Genomic DNA, 22,165 nt, shown 5'->3' on the forward strand with positions numbered 1-22,165 from the left:
AACACACTATTGTACTTATTTTGATTTTTATCTGACTCCCATAGAATATAAAAGCCTAGAAGGCAGGGAGGGTTGCCTTCTGGTCTCTTCTTTTACTGCTGTATCCCCAGCACCTAGAACAGGGTTTGCCTAGTACATAGCACTAGCTCAATAATTTACTGGATTACTGATTCTTCATGTAACTGATTTTTTGGTGTCTTCACCTCTCAACCATCCTTTTTTTGGCAGAAGACACGGGATTTGGGAACATTCTTAGACGCTGTTTAATTGACTGCAATTTCTAATTCAACAAAGAATAAGTGGAAGACTTATATTCTAATCACTTCATTTCTAGACATTTTCATTTGTATTAACCGTCTTTAAAGTATTTTTTCTATCACTTGTGAGGATGGGGAATAAATGCAGCTAGCTACTGTCTTTACTTCCTCTTATTTAATATTTCAATCTTTTCCTTATTAAAAATAACAATGTTTCCTCCTTCTACTAAGATATAATCCCAAAGTTATTTCTCTGATCAAAAGTGTGGATATTATGTACAATTAATTGATAAATGCTTTCTCAGTAAACAACAGGATTTCTGCTTACCCTAAACAAAAAACTCATGTACAAAAATTATCTTATTGGGGTTTCCCTGGTGGCGCAGTGGTTGAGAGTCCGCCTGCCGATGCAGGGGACACGGGTTTGTGCCCCGGTCCAGGAGGATCCCACATGCCACGGAGCGGCTGGGCCCGTGAGCCATGGCCGCTGAGCCTGCGCGTCCGGAGCCTGTGCTCCGCAAGGGGAGAGGCCACAACAGTGAGAGGCCCGCGTACCGCAAAAAAAAAAAAAAAAAAAAAAAAAAAAAAAAAGCTGCTTTATTTAGAAATCCATTGTCAAGAACATTAGATTTCTAGACTTAGGCCTAATAGCTAGGTCCTTAAATTGCCAGTCATTTAACCTGAATTATAATTTTTTGTATATCTGTCTTCCCTAGTATATGGCAAATTCCCTCAGGGTAAAGAACACTCATTAATTTAATTCATATATTTATTAAGCATCTATTCTGTGTTTAATAAATATATGAATTAAATTGATGAGTACATTCTTTGTTGTAATCATTTCTTCTCTTGTTCTGTTTTGATTCACTGAATTCCTCTACATATCTCAAACTCCCAAAGTAATTGTTTAACATCTGGAGCTCATGCTTCCTCTCTTGGTATTGGCAGCCCAGCAATTCCCTTATAATATTAGCTATGAGTCTGTCTCTGTCTCACCTCTTTTGGGCCACCCTTGTAGTTTGGAAAACAGCTACAGCAGAATATCTGGTTTGACAAGGGTTTACCTTTACCTCTCAGTTAGTGATGAAAGTTGGTATTTGTAAAGTTGCTAAGGCGTGGGAGGCACGTATGGCAGGGCTAGGATTATGTATCCTTATTACCTAAAGAGGGAAAATCCTAAGCAAATATATGTGTTAATGCTAAATTAAAGTTGCCGTTCCTCTGATTTTACTTCAAGCGTCTCATGATCTGTTTCTTTGAAAACCATTCCTAAACTCTTACAAGCATTTTTAATTACAAAATAACACATGTACTGAATATTCAATAATATATAGAACCTCCTGTCCTCTCTTTTTTAATATGTCCCCCCAAACTAAGTTTTACAATCTGTAACCAAGTTTCCATATAGTCACCTGTCCTGGTAACTGTTTTAAAGAGGCTCTTAATATATGCATTACTGTTCATAATATGAACTTTGTATATTAATACTATAAAGTTTTATATTCTTTAATAATTTCATTACAGAACTTTTACTATTATATGTTAATAATGAGTAATATAGTAGGTACCTCATAAAGCATTAGTTAAATAAAAGCCAGGTATTAACCAAGTATCAACACTTCTCAGCATTTTGTCAGAAAAGACTAAGTCCCACGAATCTTGCAAATATACTATCTAACTCAGGCTGAAGAGGGAGAACATGCTTTTCATTTTCCCTTAAGACAAAAGATTTTTTTAAAAAGTAGCATCTCCCATGTTGCTATTCCTTCAGTTTCTTTGTCTATATTGTATACAGTAAAAACAAAAGCTCAACTAAATGAATCTCCTCACAGGCAAAAACCTAGGTGATTCTCTAAAGCATGTAATTCCTCTTGTCTGTGGCCAAATTTTTGGACAATTAGTGAAAACATTGAACACCTTAAGATTTAATTAAATTGAAATCTGTGCCCAGCTTGGACAAATGAGTTGCTCAAAAACATTCTAAAGTGATTTTAAATACATGAAAGAATAAACAAATACCTTCAAATTTTTCAGGCTCGTTCATTATAATTGCTATCCAAATTGCAACTTTTTAAATCTAGTCACTAAAATCAATTATAGAAAGCCGTCCAAGAAGTGTGTGTATATTTGAAGGCAAGATTAATCTTTTTTCAATAATTGTTCAGACTTTATACTAAATTAACATTCCTTCAGTGTGTCTAAATTTGGTTAGATATTTGCAGATTATCCACATCTGCAAATACGATACACAGAGGTGGAACATAGGCTTTTATCATGCTTTCTTATTCAGTAAACTAAACGCAGGAAAACCCTATATCAAATGCAGTATATCAAGTCATGCCCAGAATCAAAGTAAAAATAATGGATCACAAGTGAAAATTACAGTGCCGTCATTAATTAAAGTATTTGTTCATTTTTCACTGTCCATAACACAGCACTAGCAAGCTTTCTGAACAGTGCTGCTGGACTAGAGCTTTTATACGAAACCAGGAATAAGACTGCTTGCTATGCGCACATTTTGCAAATGTTAATCCACCCCACTATGCCTGTAGATCCGATTTCGTACACTCAACGAGGGACTTAAAACTTAAAAAGTGGTTAAATGCCTTCCCAAGGACCTTGAAACTTAAATTTTCTCCAAGATGACACCTGCAAAAGTATCTTTCTTATCAACCCCTGCTAAGAAACACTCGGAAAGGTACGGCGGAGGCAGCAGTCGATCAGAGGCTGCGGGAAAACTGCGCAACAGCCTGGGGGTGAGGACCGAAACTTCCCCTCCACTCCGCCTTTCCCAGGTTCTCGGTACTGGGGGACGGGCCGGACGTCTCCTGCGTGCCGGCAACAGTTGCCAGGAGCAGCGGGCTGAGTACCGGCACTCTGCCCAACCAGTGGTCTCTTCTCCGTCGTCCCCTCCTTCCCTCCCTGAAGGCCAAGGACAGCGACGTCCTCCTCCCTCTTCTCCTCCTCTTTGGTGCCTTCAGCCAGGAGGCGGGAGTGACCCGCGGCAGCTGACCCAGCACAGGCACTGCCTCTCTCACAGCCCTCAGAACACACGATGGGCCCAGAGGCGGGTTTGCAGCACAGCAGCGACGACGCAGGCGGCAGCCCCAGCGACTCTCAACTGCCTCCCTGACCGTCGACACCACTGCCGAACACCCGAAAAACCATCGCCACCAACGGCGGGAGACTTTACAGGCCCTCCAAAACACCTTCTCGATCGACTCAAGCTACGTCAACAACTATGGCAGGCGAGGGGTGGCGGGCGGAGCCGGAGAGGGAAGGATGGGGGCTGTACGTCACGCCCAGGGCTCCGCTACGGGAGGCGAGGCCCCGGCTCGCCCCTCAAAATGGCGGCGGCAGTGACGCGCCTGCGTATAGATCTCCTACGCCGTCGCGCCACGGCCGGCGGGAAGTGAGGTTCTCAGAAGAGCCGCCCGAAGTGTACGGCGACTTCGAGCCCCGGGCGACCAAAGAAAAGGCCCCGGTGGGAAGACAAATTCCGCTAGAAGAGTTCCGGCCCGATTCGGCGAAAGAGGAAGTGAGAGAACGCTCCTATTACCTTCGGTCTCGGCAGCGGAGGCAGCCGCGACTTCAGGAAGCCGAGATGAAGACGCGAAGGGCTACTCGCCTCCAGCAGCAGCAGCACTCACAGCCGCCTCCGCTGCAGCCGTCTCCGGTTACGACCAGGAGAGGATTACGGGACTCCCATTCATCCGAAGGTGAGGCCGACAGAGGTAACAGTCTCAGCCTCGAGCCAGGAAGGGAGTGCCGCGAGCGTGCGCGCGCAGAGGGCGTGTGCGCCTCGGCCGGGCGTGTGCCTTTCTGGACCTCACCCCCTCGGGGCTCCTCCGCCCGGATGGGCGTGCGACCCGACGCCCGGTCCGCCCCGACTGCTGGCGGGAAAGCGGCAGGGGCGGGGGCACTGGAAGGGAAGGCAGTCGTGCGGAGCTACTTGAGCAGAGCCGTGGAGCCGCGCGCATCCTTGGGCATCAATTTAGGGGTGTCAGGATTGCCTCTTTTCTGCAGGCTTGCACGTTGGGACGGCGAGTTAGGCGGCAGGCGGGCCACTGAATCACTCCGGGCTGGGTTTCATATCGGTTCTCTTTGTCCTGCGGATGTTTCTACCAAAGCCACTTCCATTTCCTCCTTTAACTCTCAGATGCCAGAAGTCCCTAGCTGAGAATTTTGGTTCTCATCTAACCTTCCAGTCTTTTTCCATCACTACCCAGGTGGGGAGAGAGGGAGGGGAATTTTGTGAGTGGCCGTTTTGAGGACAAGTGTAGTTGATGAATTGATTTGAGGGCCCACCCAAATACTTACACCGAAATAGGGTAAGGCAGTTATCCTGAACTTGAAGCTTCCCAGTGCCTGATAAACTTGAGCTGATCGCTCTTTCTAGAGTGTGGTGGTCTCTGGCAAAAATTCGCATGTTGGGGACCGTCAATGGTTAAGTAGTAGCCAGACAAAGCAAGACTTTTAATTAGTTGTCGTCTGAATGGGCCGCAAGGATACTGACAAGGTGATTGTATAGTTTTAGGAAAGTCACAGATGAATCAGCTCCCTTAATCCATCCTCTCCCACCCTGCCCCCTCTCCCCTATCTAACACTGAGTCACAGATGAAGTTTCATGTTGGCTCCCCGTAGGGCACCTATGAGGTAAAATCGGGGGATTTGAATCATAATGGAATTACATAGTTAGTGATAGACCTTTGATGGATATGATGAAGAGGAGGTGGATTTTCAGTTTAGAGCAGAGTAATAGGCTGCACATTTACGAGCTAACACGTGAAGTGCTGCCACATTGGAAGATGTGTTGATTTTGGAAACTATGTTAAAGATAATGTAAATTAGTATTGGGAGTAGCAATTCAAGACAGTTTAACCCATATATATGTTAGTTTTATCTCTCTTTTAAGATTGTCAACTTCTGAAGACAAAGACCCTACATATATATTTATGTATTTGAAGGACCACGTTATACTTCCGTGCTTATGTTCATTCTGTATCTCCAATATCTGGAAGACTGCTTTAGAAGGCAAAAAATATATATGTTAAATTGTATTGACTCTTCCACACAGGCTGGTGCAGTTGTATAAGCTAATTTTTTTTTAACACATAAAGGATATACTTCTATTTTAGTAAATCTATAAGGATCTACACGTTTTTCATTCTTCTGCTTTAGCCCATCTTTTAAATTTTCTAAAGTAATGTAATTTTGTTGTAAAGCATCATTGGTGAATAGTTTATTTTTATATTGTCTTAAAGAGTAGTTCTGGCTAGTTAAATTCCTAAGTTTTGGTAAACCTAATAACACATTTCTGAAGGGATGAATTACTTGCATTTTTGTTTATATATTGCTGTTAATATACATAATCTCTACTCAGTTCACATATTCTGAATTTTAAAATTGTCATATCTTTTCTTTAGAGGATGAACCACCTTCACAAACTGTTTTAAGCCCAACCGTCTCAAAGAATACTATCAGGAGGACACAGACTCCAGGTAAGAAGAGTGAGTTTATTGTTTTCCTTACGTGGCTGCTTTTTTTATGTATAGATGATAGCCTGGTCTATCAAGGGTCGCAGATCATACCTCATTCAGGGTTTCAGTGAATCTTCTGTATAGGTTGTTTATTGAATTAAGCAATAGTAGGATGTGTCAAGAAAAGACAGGGCACATACCTGAGTACCTACTAAATACCATATACTTGGTGTATGTTAATTCATTCACATAACTATGCAGGATAGATGTACCCATTTTTTGGTGAGAAAACTGGAGCTCAGAGTAGCTAACTTTTCTCTAAGATTACTTGCTTGTAACTGAGCCAAATTCAGACCCAGGTTTGTCTTCTCCAAAGCCCTTTCATTTGCCCCAAGTACCTCACTGTCACTGTCCCGTGTAATAATTACTACTCAGTAAAGCTTGTTAAGTGTTGAATGAATGAATATGTCACACTACTTTCCATTTGAAACGGATTAAGGCCTTCCCTGGTGGCGCAGTGGTTAAGAATTCTCCTGCCAACGCAGGGACACAGGTTCGAGCCCTGGTCCGGGAAGATCCCACATGCCGTGGAACAACTAAGCCCGTGCGCCACAACTACTGAGCCTGCGCTCTAGAGACCGCGAGCCACAGCTACTGAAGCCCGCGCACCTAGAGCTGGTGCTCCACAACAAGAGAAGCCACCGCAGTGAGAAGCCCGCGCACCGCAACAGCGAGTAGCCCAGCTCGGCACAACTAGAGAAAGCCCGCATGCAGCAATGAAGACCCAATGCAGCCAAAAATAAATAAATAAAATAAAATGGATTAAATGGTCTGCATTGTAAAATCATGACACAATATGGTCGATCTCAGTTTGATAATATATTTCATCAAATCTAAGATCTCATCAGTTGTAAGATATACTGTCATTGTTTTATGTACCACCTAAGAGGAAGAAATGCTGCCAATTAAACTGTAATATGCCTTAGATTTTATGATACATCCCACTTTCAGAGATGTTAAAGTGTAAAAATATTTGCATCTTAGTATCAATGTAACATGACAATAGGGTACATTTGATAGTCTACTTAACGTTTTAAAACCTGTTTAAACTATTTTGAAAAGCAAGGGAAAGGATTAAGTTGTCATTAACGCGTAACATCCTTTGGTTTTTAGTTCCATTTATTTTCAGTTTGCTTTTTTTGATATTAGGAAAGTCCACAGCAATAAATGATTGTAGCTATTGAAACTGATCATCTCTGGCTTTTTATTTTTAAACGCAAATCCTGACTTCTTTCCTTACCCATTGCTTCTAATAAGATTATTCCTTATAATTTAAACTGTTCTGTTCTCAGTTTAGAATGAATAAATATCTGGTTCAAGTTCAGTTCCAAATAACACACCCTTTATGCTTAATTCCTTGAATAGCCTATGGTACTGTATTAAGATTATAAACTGCCTTAGGAAAATGCTTTGAGTGATAGGTGCTATAAACAGATTTTCCAGGCCATTGTTTTTTTAAGATTTATTTTTGGCTGCGTTGGATCTTAATTGCTGTGCGTGGGCTTTCTCTAGTTGTGGTGAGCAGGGGCTACCCTTCGTTGCAGTGTATGGGCTTCTTATTGTGGTGGCTTCTCTTGTTGCGAAGCACGGGCTCTAGGCACACAGACTTCAGTAGTTGTGGCACTCAGGCTCAGTAGTTGTGGCTTGCGGGCTCTGGAGCACAGGCTCAGTAGTTGTGGCACATGGGCTTAGTTGCTCTGTGGCATGTGAGATCTTCCAGGACCAGGGCTCGAACCCGTGTCCCCTGCATTGGCAGGCAGATTCTTTTCTTTTTTTTTTGCGGTACGCGGGCCTCTCACTGTTGTGGCCTCTCCCGTTGCGGAGCACAGGCTTCGGACACGCAGGCTCAGCGGCCATGGCTCACGGGCCCAGCCGCTCCGCAGCACATGGGATCCTCCCAGACCGGGGCACGAACCCGTATCCCCTGCATCGGCAGGCAGACTCTCAACCACTGCGCCACCAGGGAAGCCCCAGGCAGATTCTTAACCACTCTGCCACCAGGGAAGTCCTTCTAGGCCATGTGGAAAAACCATATTCTTGAAATTTTATTTACTGGAGATTTAATTCATGTCCCTTATACCGGGAGGAACAAAAATCTCTCATTTTTAAAATCTACAGTAAATTTATAAAAATTATGGAGTTAAGTAAATTGATGTAATGAAGACTGTTGAGCACCAGCCTATAGACCATTATAAAACGATTATAAAATACAATGTCTCGTACAGTCTTTTGGAGTTCACATTAGGCCTGTATTTAAGGACTGCTGTTGAGGTACATGGCTGCATAATGTTGTGGAAAGAGCACTGGACCTTGGTTGAATTAGCTACTCACCTTGAACCTCAGGCCTTTATCTGTATGACTTACCCAGCCTAACTCACAAGGCCACTGCAAAAATGATATAGTACTTGCCAAGTCAGTTTGTACCCAGTAAAACATACAGATATAAGGTGGGGTTTTTTTCCTCACAGCACTTTACAGGAGATATGAAGTTCATAAAATTTTGCTTAAGCATTTCTTTTTTCTCAAGAAGCTTATGCTATAGTTGGTAACGGAAAAGACAAAACATTTCCCAGTATAGATGATAGATCGATGGAACTCATGCATAGATTACCTGGAATATATCAATATCATACTGTGCTACAATATAACTAGAAATAAGGATATGTGCATCTTTGGGAGACTTGAGATACTCGGGGTTCTCTTACTCTAAAAGGTGCTTTTAAAAATTATACTGCATCTAGCACTTGGCATGCTCCTGTATCATTCCTCTTAATAAAAGGAGAAAGAGTTTAGGGAAGTCATTAAATGAATGGTTATAAAGTCTTTCTAGCAAAGGAATTATTTAAACAGGAGTCAACTTTGATGGAAAACTGCTTTAAGTGCAAGTTTAAGGTAGGCCCTTCCTTGTTTGAGGGAATGTAAATTGGTGCAGTCACTATGGAAAACAGTTTGGAGGTTCCTTAAAAAAACTAAAAATGGAGTTGCCGTATGATCCTGCAATCCCACTCCTGGGCACATATCCAGAGAAAACTCTAATTCGAAAAGATACATGCACCCGTATGTTTATAGCAGCACTGTTTACAGTAGCTAAGACATGGAAGCAACCTAAATGTCCATCAACAGCTGAATGGATAAAGAAGTGGTATGTGTATATGTATATGTGTACACACACAACACACAATGGAATACTACTCAGCCATTAAAAAGAATGAAATAATGCCATTTGCAGCAACATGGAAGGACCTAGAGATTATCATACTAAGTGAAGTCAGACAGAGAAAGACAAATATTATATCACTTATATGTGGAATCTAAAATATGATACAAATGAACTTATTTACAAAAAAGAAACAGATTCACAGACTTAGAAAACAAATTTATGGTTACCAAAGGGGTAAGCGGGGTGGAGGAAGGATAAATTAGGAGTTTGGGATTGGCAGATACAAACTATTATATATAAAATAGATAAACAACAAAGTCCTACTGTATAGCACAGGGAACTATATTCAGTATCCTATAAGAAACCGTAATGGAAAAGTATATGAAAAAGAATATATATATATATAACTGAATCACTTTGCTATACACCAGAAACTTAATACAACATTGTAAATTGACTATACATCAATTAAAAAAGAAAACAGATAGTCCCTTCCTTCTTTAGAATCATAGACTTTCAGTTTAACTTTGGTATTCAGAGTTGTGCCATAATTGTATATAGGGCCAGTGGTGTGGTCTGAGAGAACTTTATCCAAAAATGTCCTTGAAACTAATGACCTAAAGCAAGGGGCCACTTTCTAAAACAACCTAATAAAGACAACTACATCATTTGTCATCCTGTTTTTGAAGTTGTGAAAAAATGTTGATTGTATTAGTTTAGAATAGGGATATGGTTTAAACTCTGCTTAATGTTTGAAGTTTCAGAATTGCATTATTTTCACATTGAAATAGCCATTAGGTTGTTCAGTCAGTTCAGTCCACAATATCTATATAACTTCTTCTATGGCCAGGTTCATTCCTTTCATGAAACTAATTTCATAATCTAAAAATACAGTAGGAAAATTTCATTTACTTTTCCTAAAGTTAAATATTTTTAACAGTTATGGTTTCTGGCTAAATAATTATAGTTAAATATTTTTAATACCTTCTATTTTGTCATCAACATTTGATTCTTTGGCTCCTGTAGTTACAGCATTCATCCATTCTCCAGATATTATTGAGCACCTACTTTATACCAGTCCCCTTTCTAGAGCCTGGGGGTGCAGTGGTGAGCAAAAGCAGCAGACAAAGGAAGGAGATTGCTACTAAAGAAGGGTACTTGTTATTTTATTCTCTAATACCTCTCTGGGCTACTCTGTCTCCTTCAAGTATCTTACATAGGGCTATATATATGGTAGAGCATACAAGAAAAGCTCAAATGAAAAGATGGGGACTGAAATAGTAATTGATGTCTATAGAGTAAGTTAAGTTTTAGGTTTTAATTAAACCTGAAAAGGATGGGAATACAGAGGAGAAAAAGAGGAAGGTAGTTGTAATAATAAGAGTAACAGACATGTACAAGACTTCTTTTTAAAGCTGCTTATGTAAGTTCTAAATACCTGATATGTGAAATTCTAACAACTGATAATAATCTTAGAACTGGAAGATTTAGGGAAGTCATCCACTCAGAGTTTCTATCAGTGTAGGTGTCCCTCTGTTAACATGTATCTGTGCATTGTTGATCATCTGCAGTGATGTGGAAATCACTCCCTCACTCTCCATTCTGTTTTGGAGACAACACTTAATTTGGTTGTTTTTCGTTTTACTATTGAACTAAAAGCTACTTTGCTGTAACTTTCTCTTGATCTTAGTTCTGTGTTTTTGAGCTACACAAAGTCAATTTAATTGTTTCTCTACATCTCTGTCTTGAAGATGTACAAAATCATGCTCAGTAAGTATTTTTAGAACAAATGAATGGGTGTCCCTTCAAGATTTCTCTTCTTGATACTGTAAAGGGAAATTGGATTAAGTCAGTTTTGTGAAAACAAACATAGGCAGCCAGTGTAATGGCAGGGGTCAGGGATAGCTGGTTCGGAATGTGGTTTTTGCACTTCTCATACAGAGCCAAACATACTGCTTTTTTATAGAAACAAATGAAACAAAGCATAATATAACCCAAATTTAGGTGTAGATTGCATTTTATTTTATGTTGTGTGAGGCTGTTTGAGGAAACACACCTTGGATTTCTAGGCTAACATTAATATTTTATTTAATGGGATTGGCTTCCTCATTAACCCTATGCCATTGAACCATAGACAGTCTGAAACCTGGCTGACATTAACATTGTTTTAAAAATTGGAGTTTGCGTTTCCTGAACACACACAAGGTTAAATAATTGGAGGGAGTGTATTAGGTCTCAGGAAGTTAACCCTCAAATTAAAATATGACATAAATAATCCACAATTAGGGTATGCCACAAATGGGGTAGATAATTGAGTTGGTGCTATGGTACAGATTTTGGCTCTTAATTGAGAAATTTAGAAGAGTGTTATTTGATATTCCTTTCTTGTTATACAAATATGGTCTGGTGAGAAAAACTGCAAAATTTTCCATCAAGTCCATAAATTTTTTATAGCAGGAAACTTTTCTCTAGTTCACTATTGTATTCCCATACTTAGCAAAATGGAGAGCTCAGAAAAAACTTGGCTGACTAAATAGATGATTGTATAATAAATCTAATATGTTTGACATTTTATATATTTTTTTAATGTTTTCTCTTCCTGTATTAGTGGTGAGTAAAGATCCTGTAATCGGCCTGTGTAGACCCCCTCTAAGAAGCTCAAGATTTGGTAAGAGACTGTTTTGTCTGTTGGTTCAACTTTCTTATATTTTTAAATAGGGTACTACATGTATTCATATGGTTCAAAATTCAAAAGTTTCTATAAATATACAATGAAAAGTCTCCCTGCCCCTTCTGACCTTTGCCCACCCAGTTTCCTCATCAGAGGCAACTAATGTTGTCAGTTTCTTAGGTATTTTTCCAGAGGTATTTTATGGAGATATAGGGAAATTCATGTATAAATGATATTTTCCTCTCTTTTTTTAACCCAAATTTTAGCCCAATAAATACTCCTTTCTGTACTGTCTTATTGTTTATTTATTTTTACTTAAAATATATTGCGACATCTTTCTATACAAGTGTATAAAGGACTTCCTCATTCTTTTTAAGAGGTTGTTTCTTATATGTTGCTATGATTCTTTTTGTTAGCAAAATGGTTTTAAATTAGGGTCAGGGACTTTTTATTCTTCCCAGTATAATGCTAATAAAAAATTCAAGACTGAGGCTTTGTGGCTCAGGGCTATAAATTTTCCCTGCCTTAATTACGTTTCTTTTTGACTAAAACCTTAAAAGAGTATTGCCCTTAAATTGATTTCATGACTGTGAAAGAAAACTAGTAATGTCATTCCAAGAGGTCTACTTCTACTTAATTTTTAGAGTTTACAGACCCATAAGGGTGCTTTATCATGGGAACTAAAAAGGAAGCATATTTATCTTCACATGAGGTTTCTACTCCTCAATCATTCCCTTTAAAAAAGAATTCGGTTGTTTTTTTTTTTTTTTGATAGATGGCTGTCCTTTTAAGTGTTATAAATGATAAAAATCTGTTAAGGTTTTGATGATGAACCTGTGGTAAAGAACCATATGATGCATTTCCTTTTCAGCTCTAATCATTTTCTTGCTATCTCTCTTGCAGATTCGTCATATAAAACAAATGGAAATACTAAAATGAGTGAATTAGGTTTGTTTATCTCTAATTCTTGTAGGTTCTCTTTGAGGTGTCTAATTATCAGTAGAATACAGGAGTACATTCATTTGGTCACTGGCTTGAGAATATTACTTTGTTCATTATCTCAGCTTGAGGGGCAGTGTCCTTATGACCATAAACTTTCTTAATCACCTGGGTTTTTATTCTCTCTAAAATTATGTCTTTTGTTATATTATTGTTTAAATTCATGTAAGAAAATATAAACATATATTTTAGTTTTTACTAGCAGTCAAGTTCACACTATTGGGAGAAAAGGATATCAATTTACCAATTAAGGTTTTTCCTTGATTTAGAAAGTGAATTTGAGCTTTTTCAAGGTAAGTTCAGTGTTCTTTGCCATGTTTGTTGAAGTGGTTTATATTCTTTTCAGTGTTTGCCTTGGTGTAAGACATGAGCTACCAAGATCTGCGGCTTTAAGTGAATTTACATTGATTGTGGTTGGACTTAGGTTACAATTCTTTTCTAAATTTGGAGATGAGTCAAAAGGAGGGAAGCTTCATTTTTCTTTATAAATAGTTGCAGCTTGTTTTAAATTTCTTTCACTTAAGCTCAGGCTAATTTTTTTTAGAGACTTCAGCACTTATAGTGTCTGGGTACTGAAAATGATCCTTGTAGTACGCAACTTATCATGTGTACTTTCACCCACCAGTTTCTCAAATGCTCTATTTAAAAACTTAGAAAAAAAATTTTTTAAGTCACAGAATCTTAATTAGAAGAGAACTTGGAGCTGAAATAATCTAGCACTTTTATGTTCTTTGTATGCTAGATTTAGAAATCATTTCTACAAGTACTTTATAATAAAAACTAACTTTAAAAAAGTGCTTTCCAGCTTAAAGGGAATTTCTGTGAGATCAGTATAGGGAATGACACCCTCTTTTTTTTTTTTTTTTTTAATAGTAATGCTAATACATCTTGGAGTATATAAAATGGCTATTCATGGAGCTTGAGCACTAGTGATACTTCCAAACTATTCTTTATTCTCTTTTTCTTGCAGCCCCACTCTGTTCTCCAAAACATGATTGGCACTGAATAGTCTTAAAAGGTACCTTTCTTGAAGGTATCTATAGCAGGGGTCCACAAACTACAGCCTCTGAGTAAAATCTGACCTGCAATCTTGTTTTTGTACAGCCTGTGAGCTAAGAAAAGATTTTTACGTTTTATACTCACACACACGTGTGTGTGTGTGTGTATGTATGACAGAGACCATATGTGGCTAGAGAAACCTAAAATATTTGCTATTTGGCCCTTGATGGAGAAAGTTTGCCAACCCCTGATTTTATCAGTGGCAGAAATAAACACAGCATATCACCCAAATTAGCATTTGTTTGTTCTAAGTAAATTCAGAGAGTTCCATACTTGTCTGGACATAGATTTATTGCAACATTCCACACTAGGTTTTCCTGACAACACAAAAGACAGGAGACACAGTGACTCTCCTGTATTCTATCTAGTCTTCTCTTTGAGAAGGCATGATAGTGTCACTTCTGAATCTTCATGTCTTTGTCCCACACAACACAAGTGAAGTTTATATTTCCTTGAGTACCCTTCACTACTCACACGAACACATTCCATAAGTCTCTAGGAATAGGAAAGTCTATAGTAGAAATATACCTGGGACTTTGTGTTTTTCTTAAAAACGATGACCAGGGAAAAGAAAGTGAACAGAAAGTGATACAGTTAGTGGATGCTCCACCCACCAGAGAAAGTGGTTGTAAGTGGTCTACGTTTACAGCAGACATAAAGACCTGGGACTTCTGAAAGTACCTTTTCCTAATTGGTTGAAGTTGTTAGAAAAGTGACACCTCCTTAATAGCACATTTAATTATTGCCATTTGTCTAAAAGCCACAGCTTTTATAATTTAATAACTTTTTTTGATTAAGGGTATTATTGCTCCAAATGGGATTTTAATTTCTTAAAGTTTCTGCATGAGTGTAGGGAAGAGTAATACCTTTTTTAAAAAAAATTTTTTTAAATGCTCTAACCTTCCACATGTAGCAGCCAAGAAGTTTAAAATAAACGAAACTGAATGACAAAAGAGGGAAATGAAATTAAAAGCTATGTAGTCATAGATACTGCTGATTCACCATGAGATTGTATTTGAGATTGTATTTGAATATTTATCTGTACATTCTCTGCAGCTTGGGTTAAAAAAATGAAAATTGTTTTAAGTATTAAAATAGTGGTACATATATATATATATATGGTAGCCTAGAGAAGCTCCCTACTCTGGAAGAGGTCAGGAAGGTTTTATGGAGATGGCATTTGAATTGAATTTTGAAGGATGAATAGCAGGCAAAATGGGGAAGGAGAATTACCAATATCGCCAATACTTGTAATTGTTTTGTAATAGAATGTCACTCTTTTACCTTTAGAGTTCAGGCAATATGAGAAACTCCTTTACATTAGAGGCAACACTCACATTAACTGTGGCTCTTTGAGATATTTTATGTTAAATATTTTTCAGAATGACATTCTAAATTGGTAGACTTGGGTTTCTAGAGTTTCATTTTCTAGAGTGAGAAACATGTTTAAAAATGTATATACAGTCAAGACGACAGCCTATTACAGTGATGATTACTTGTCAAATGTACAAGAGTTATTATTATTTAAGCTGTCTAATTCATAAAATATTACTGAATTGTAAGGCACAAAATAATACCATTTTTTGTTCTTAGTGATGTTATCAAGATAGCCTAGCTTGAAAAGTTATTGTTTATGTCTTGTATAGCGCTGATAAATATTTACTGTTAGGAACATGGAATTCTAAAGAAAGGATTTTTAGACACAGATTAAAAGTCTTTAAAGTGTTCAAAAATAAATTAAATACTTCAAATATGATAATAACATATTAGAAGTATTAAAAGTAAATGGGGAACTCTGTTTTATAAGCTGGTTAAAAAATAATTCTTAAATCCTCCCCCATGCTAATTAGAACACTAACATAAACAGAAAAAAAGGAGATTGAATTTTAGGCAACCTGGTATATGGACTGATTATTAGTTAATTGGCTCTAGATAAATTGACCTGGAACTTCAAAAGTATTATGGAAATAAATTGTATCAGGATGAAAAAGGGAAGGATTACTGTATAATTTATCTTTTCTGATAGTTGGGTGAATGAATATAAATCTTCAACATACTTTTCTTTCCATTAACGCAGACTCAAAAATCAGTTCAGCCTTAAAGAAAGTTTGCTACACCAAATAAATTTTAAACTATATAAAACATAATGCCCTAATATAATTGTAACTTTAGCCCAGCTGCTGTATTACATGACTTACACTTAGATGGTGTTGGAACCTCTCATTTTAGGAGGAGTTCACATCTCAGCCTTTTCCCATCATTCATTCATTTATTCAAAAAATTATTGAGGAAGGGACTTCCCTGGTGGTGGTGCAGTTGTTAAAACTCTGCTTGCCAGTGCAGGGGACATGGGTTCAAGCCCTGGTCCGGGAAGATCCCACATGCTGCCGAGCAACTAAGCCCATGTGCTGTAACTACTGAGCCCGTTTGCTACAACTACTGAAGCTCGCGCACCTACAGCCCACGCTCCGCAAGAGAAGCCACCACGATGAGAAGCCTGCGCACTGCAATGAAGAGTAGCCCCCACTCGCTGCAACTAGAGAAAGCCTGCACGCAGCAACGAAAACCCCATGCAGCCATAAATAAATAAATAAATAAAATTATTGAGGAAGACTTTTTGGTTCCACGTGTAAGGAGCTTGGAAGTCACCACTTCAGCCTAATAACAAGTCAAAAACTGACAACTGAAAAATCAACAACTCTTAGATCCATAACAGAGGAGATGACACAGGTAAAACCACTGACCCCAAGATTGGAGAAACAGACAAACATAGGAAGTCATGGCTTACTGGAGCCAAGATTCACAAGCAGAAGCCTCTGCAGGAGGTAGTGCTGGGTAGGAAAATCTGAGCTGCAGTTGGTGACTTGTTGGAGGCTCAGTGTGGACAAGTCTGAAGAGTTAAAAATTCCAGGAGGACCCAGTCAAAAGTGGGCCCCTACTGTATTGTGAAATTTACCTCCAGAAGCTCAGCCAGGCTCCCATAATGAATATCAGCAAAAAATGCCCTCATACTTATGCAAGGTAAAGGGAGAAAGGAAACATTTTGAAACATGCAAGGGCATTGTGTTCTTCTTAACAAGGCAAGCCCTCAAGGAAATCTAGTTAACTGGAACCTAACCTACTCTATTATTATTAAAGCCCGACTGACCTGAAGGAAGGGAAATATGCAATGCCAGCCCACTCTGAACATCCTGTCACACCTAAAAGGGAAGGGAAAAAAGGTGAGGAACTGTTTTGAAGTTCACGGTCCAGAGGCATAAGCTTAACCAAAAGCAGAGACCTAGAGCTATAGAATACTTCCCCTTCCCCAACACCTGACCACAACCTTACTAAAGATCTATTTACAGCAGTTCTTTTTACCCAGTACAGCATGTCCAGCTATCAAGAAAAAAATTACGAAACATGCCAAAATGCAAAAAACACAATTTGAAAAGATACAGCAACATCAACCAGACGTGGCAGGGATGTTAGAATTATCAGACCAGGAATTTAAAACAACTATGACTAATATGCTAAGGGCTCTAATGAGTAAAGTAGACAGCATGCAAGAACAGAAAAACAGTGTCAGCCGAGAGATAGAAATCCTAAGAAAGAATCAAAAAGAAATGCTACAGATAAAAAAGCACTGTAACAAATGAAGAATGCTTTTGGTGGGCTTATTGGCCTGGACACGGCTAAGGAAAGAATCTCTACAGGATATATCAACAGACTCCTCAAAGAAATTATAATTATGTGACATGATGTGTTAGTAAGTGCTATGATGATAATCATATTGCACTATATAAATGTATCAAATCAAAACATTGTACACCTTACCCATAACACAATGTTAAGTATCAGTTATATCTCAATTAAAAAAAATAGAATCCTTGAAACCAAAAATCAAAGAGAACAATGACTGAGGAATACAGAATATCCTAGACTGTGCGACAGCTACAAAAGGTGTAATAATGCATGCATAATGTGAATAATAGAAGGAGAAGAAAGGAACAGAAGAAATGCTTGAAATAATAATGACTGAGAATTTCCCAAATTAATGTCAAACACTAAATTCAGACCCAGGAAGCTGACAAACACCAAGCAGGATTAATGCCAAAAAATAAAAATACGCTTAGGCATATCCTTTTTAAACCACAGAATGTCAAAAATAAAGAAAAAAATCCCAAAAGAAGTCAGAGGAAGACAGCACATGACCTGTAAAGGAATAAAGGTCAGAATTACATCTAACATCTCCTCAGAAATCATGCAAGCAAGAAGAGATTGGAGTGAAAGAGTTAAAGTGTTCAAAGAAAAAAACCCACCAACCTGGAGTACTGTACCTTGCAAAACTATCCTTCAGAGATGAAGCCTCTACCCGAGCTAACTAAGAAAAAAAGAAAAGAAAAGAAGAAAAAAAAAAAAAGGGAGGAAAAAAAGTGGGACACAAATTACTGATGTCAGGAATAGAAGAGGGGACACTACAGATCCCATGGAAATTAAAAGAATAACACAGGAATATTATGAACAACTCTATGCCACAGATTTGATAACTTAGATGAAATGAACTGACTCCTCAAAAGACATAATCTGCTAAAACTCACTCAAGAAGAAATAGGTGATCCAAATAGATCTATATCTCTTAAGTTAATTGAATCAATAAATAATAACCTTCCAAAACAGAAAGCACCAGGCCCAGATGAGTTTCCTAGTGAATTCTATCAAACATTTAAGGAAGAAATTATACCAATTCTCTACAATCTCTTGGAGTATAGAAGCAGAGGAATTACTTCCTAACTCATTCTGTGAGGCCAGCATTATGCTAATACCTAAACCAGACGAAAACATCCTGAGGAAAAAAACTATAGACCAATGTCAGAAATACAGCAGAGTGAAGCATCTACCTTTGCCTCTCCCCTTCACTGTACAACCAGTGAAACATCCACAACTTAACAAATGTGCCTCTGCCCAAAACAACAGGATGCTGGAGAATTCCACACAGCTGTACATCTAAAGCTGGGTGAATTTTAACACTTAGTGGAAGTGGCACTGAGGGAACAGTAGAGATGGGGCCTGCAATTTGAGTCCCTTAATGGGACAGCAGAGCCCACAGCTTCAGAGCACGCAGTAACTGCAAGAAAGGCTACATGCATGACTTGAGCCAACTGACTGCACCAGCACCCATGGCCACAAGTAACTGGTGGGTAGCAGCAGTGGGGCCTAGGACCCCATCACAACAGCTGCTGAGGTGCCCACATCCACAGCCCCCTCCACCTCCTATTCACAGTGGCAGAGCCTGCAAACCTTACAACAGACAAGGTAGAGTTGCCTGCATGACTCCAGCTCCCTCTGCCCGCTCCGTCCTCTCCCCTTCCCCCAATGGTGGGAAGTGACCTCTAAATAGAAATCTAGAAATGACACAAGTAGAAGAGGAAAGAGAAATAAGATGTTTTAAAAACGAGGAAATCCTATGAGAGAAGTCCAACTCTTTTAGGAAGGGCAACGTTAGGATAATGGGTATCCCAGAAGGAGAAGGGAGCAGAGAGATTATTTAAAGAAATAATAGCTGGGCTTCCCTGGTTGTGCAGTGGTTGAGAGTCTGCCTGCCGATGCAGGGGACATGGGTTAGTGTCCCGGTCTGGGAAAATCCCACATGCCACGGAGCGGCGGGGCCCGTGAGCCATGGCCGCTGAGCCTGTGTGTCCGGAGCCTGTGCTCTGCAACAGGAGAGGCCACAGCAGTGAGAGGCTCGCGTACCGAAAAAAAATAGTAATAATAATAATAGCTGAGAATTTCCCAAACCTAGGGAAGGAGCTGCATATACAAACCCATGAAGCTAAGAGGACACCTAATTACCTCTATGCAAAAAGACCTCCTCCAAGACATAATATTAAAATTGTCAAAATTCAATAACAGTATTCTAAAGGCAGCCAGGGAAAAAATAATGGTGACCTACATACAAAGGAACCCCCCATTAGGCTATCAGTGGATTTCTCAGCAGAAACCCTACAGGCCAGGAGTAGAATGACATTCTCAAAATACTGAAAGATAAGAACTGTCACACAAGAATACTCTATCCAGCAAAGTTAACATTCACGTATAAAGGAGAAAAAGACTTTCCCAGACAAAAGCTGAAGGAGTTCATCAACACTAAACCTGCCTTGCAAGCTCTATTGAAAGGAGCTCTTCAGCCAGAAACAAAGTGGCCAAAATATACAAAACTCTGAGCAAGGTGATAAATAGAACTAGAAAATTGCAACGGTCTGTCAGATTTTTTAAACCCTCTATCATCACATAAAGGTTAATGGGAGAAAAAAAGCAGAATAATATAACTATCTCACCTTGATAACAAACTCACAATATAAAAAGGAATAACTTAAGACAACAAAAACATAAAAGGGGAAAAGGACAGAACTTGTATAGGTAAATGAAGATATCAGTAGAAAAAGGACTATTTTAACTAGGTGTTTTATACAAACCTCAGGGTAAACACAAACATTAACACAGAGCAGAGACACACAACATAACGAGAAGAGCCTGAGAAAAATATCTTAGAAAACCACCAAACCAAAATGGCAGACAAGGGACTTCCCTGGTGGTCCAGTGGTTAAGACTTCACCTTCCAATGCAGGGGGTGCGGGTCCAATCCCTGATTGGGCAGCTAAGATCCACGTGCCTCATGGCCAAAAAACCAAAACATGAAACAGAAGCAATATTGTAACAAATTCAGTAAAGACTTGAAAAAAATGGTCCATATCTAAAAAGAAAAAAAAAAAATGCCAGACAGAAGCACTAGGAGAAACAAGGTATAGATCAACTAGAAAAAAAAAGATATGATGGCAGTACTATGTCCTTATCTATCAATAATCACCCTAAATATAAATGGATTGCACTCACCAATCAAAAGACACAGAGTGGCTGGATGGATTGAAAAACAACTATATGTTTCCTCTAGAAGACATAGCTCTAAAGACAAACATAGGCTAAAAGTAAAAGGATGGAAGATGTTACATCAAGCAACTAGCAGCCAAAAGAAAGCTGGTATAGCCATACTCATATCAGAAAAAGTAGACTCCAAGGCAAAAAAGGTAACAACAGACAAAAATGAACAGTATGTAATAATAAAGGAGACAATTTATCAAGAAGACGTAACAGTGATAACATAACACACAGATCATTCAGACAGAAAGTCAACAAGGAAACACTGGCCTTAAATGAAACATTAGACCAGATGGAGTTGATAGATTTTTAAAGAACGTTCCATCCAAACACAGCAGAATATACATTCTTCTCAAGTGAACGTGGAACGTTCTCAAGGATAGACGATATGTTGGGACACAAAACAAGTTTCTGTAAATTTAAGAAGATTGAAGTCATATGCCATCTTCTCTTACCACAATGGAATGAAACTAGATATCAACTTACAAGAAGAAAACTAGAAAAATTACAAATATATGGAAACTGAACAACTATTGGATCAATGAAATTGAAGGACAAATAAAAAATTACTTGAAAACAAATGTAAATGAAAATACAATATACCAAAATCTATGGGATGGAATAAAAGAGGGAAGATTTTTTTTTGTTTTTTTCTTTACATCTTTATTGGAGTACAATTGCTTCACAATGGCTTGTCCCTCTCTGCTTCACAACAAAGTGAATCAGCCACACACATACATATGCTCCCACATCTGTTCCCTCCTGCATCTCCCTCCCCCCCCTCTTCATATCCCACCCCTCTAGGTGGTCACAAAGCACCGAGCTGATCTCCCTGTGCTATGCGGCCGCTTCCCACTAGCTATCTATTTTATGTTTGGTAGTGTATATATGTCCATGCCACTCTCTTTCTTTCTCACAGCTTACCCTTCCCCCTCCCCATATCATCAAGTCCATTCTCTAGTAGATCTGTGTCTTTATTCCTGTCTTACCCCTAGGTTCTTCATGTCATTTTTTTTCTTAAATTCCATATATATGTGTTAGCATATGGTATTTGTCTTTCTCTTTCTGACTTCACTCTGTATGACAGACTCTTGGTCCATCCACGTCATTACAAATAGCTCAAATTCGTTTCTTTTTATGGCTGAGTAATATTCTATTGTATATATGTGCCACATCTTCTTTATCCATTCATCCGATGATGGGCACTTAGGTTGTTTCCATCTCCAGGCTATTGTAAACAGAGCTGCAATGAACATTTTGGTACATGACTCTTTTTGAATTATGGTTTTCTCAGGGTATATGCCCAGTAGTGGGATTGCTGGGTCATATGGTAGTTCTATTTGTAGTTTTTTAAGGAACCTCCATCCAGTTCTCCATAGTGGCTGTACCAATTCACATTCCCACCAGCAGTGCAAGAGTGTTCGCTTTTCTCCACACCCTCTCTAGCATTTATTGTTTCTAGATTTTTTGATGATGGCCATTCTGACTGGTGTGAGATGATATCTCGTAGTTTTGATTTGCATTTCTCTAATGATTAATGATGTTGAGCGTTCTTTCATGTGTT

General features: G+C 38.8%; 1 protein-coding gene across 10 annotated transcripts in view; it reads left to right on the plus strand.

The window, feature by feature from the left end:
- The first annotated feature begins 3,251 nt into the window (after positions 1-3,251).
- The window catches only part of TOR1AIP1 (torsin 1A interacting protein 1), a 52,008-nt gene continuing 33,094 nt past the window's right edge, over positions 3,252-22,165 (plus strand). For 6 of the 10 annotated variants that reach the window (XM_082659818.1, XM_082659820.1, XM_082659822.1 and 3 more), the window contains exons 1-4: positions 3,252-3,976; positions 5,684-5,758; positions 11,566-11,625; positions 12,532-12,576. In XM_082659818.1, coding sequence (XP_082515944.1) covers positions 3,499-3,976; positions 5,684-5,758; positions 11,566-11,625; positions 12,532-12,576 — 658 coding nt within the window. In that variant the 5' untranslated portion in view covers positions 3,252-3,498. The remainder of the gene's footprint in view (positions 3,977-5,683; positions 5,759-11,565; positions 11,626-12,531; positions 12,577-22,165) is intronic. The other 4 variants (XM_082659821.1, XM_082659825.1, XM_082659819.1 and 1 more) reach the window with 1 other exon arrangement.

The sequence above is a fragment of the Grampus griseus genome, assembly GCF_964374135.1.
Source record: "Grampus griseus genome assembly, chromosome: 1".
Classification (NCBI taxonomy): domain Eukaryota; kingdom Metazoa; phylum Chordata; class Mammalia; order Artiodactyla; family Delphinidae; genus Grampus; species Grampus griseus.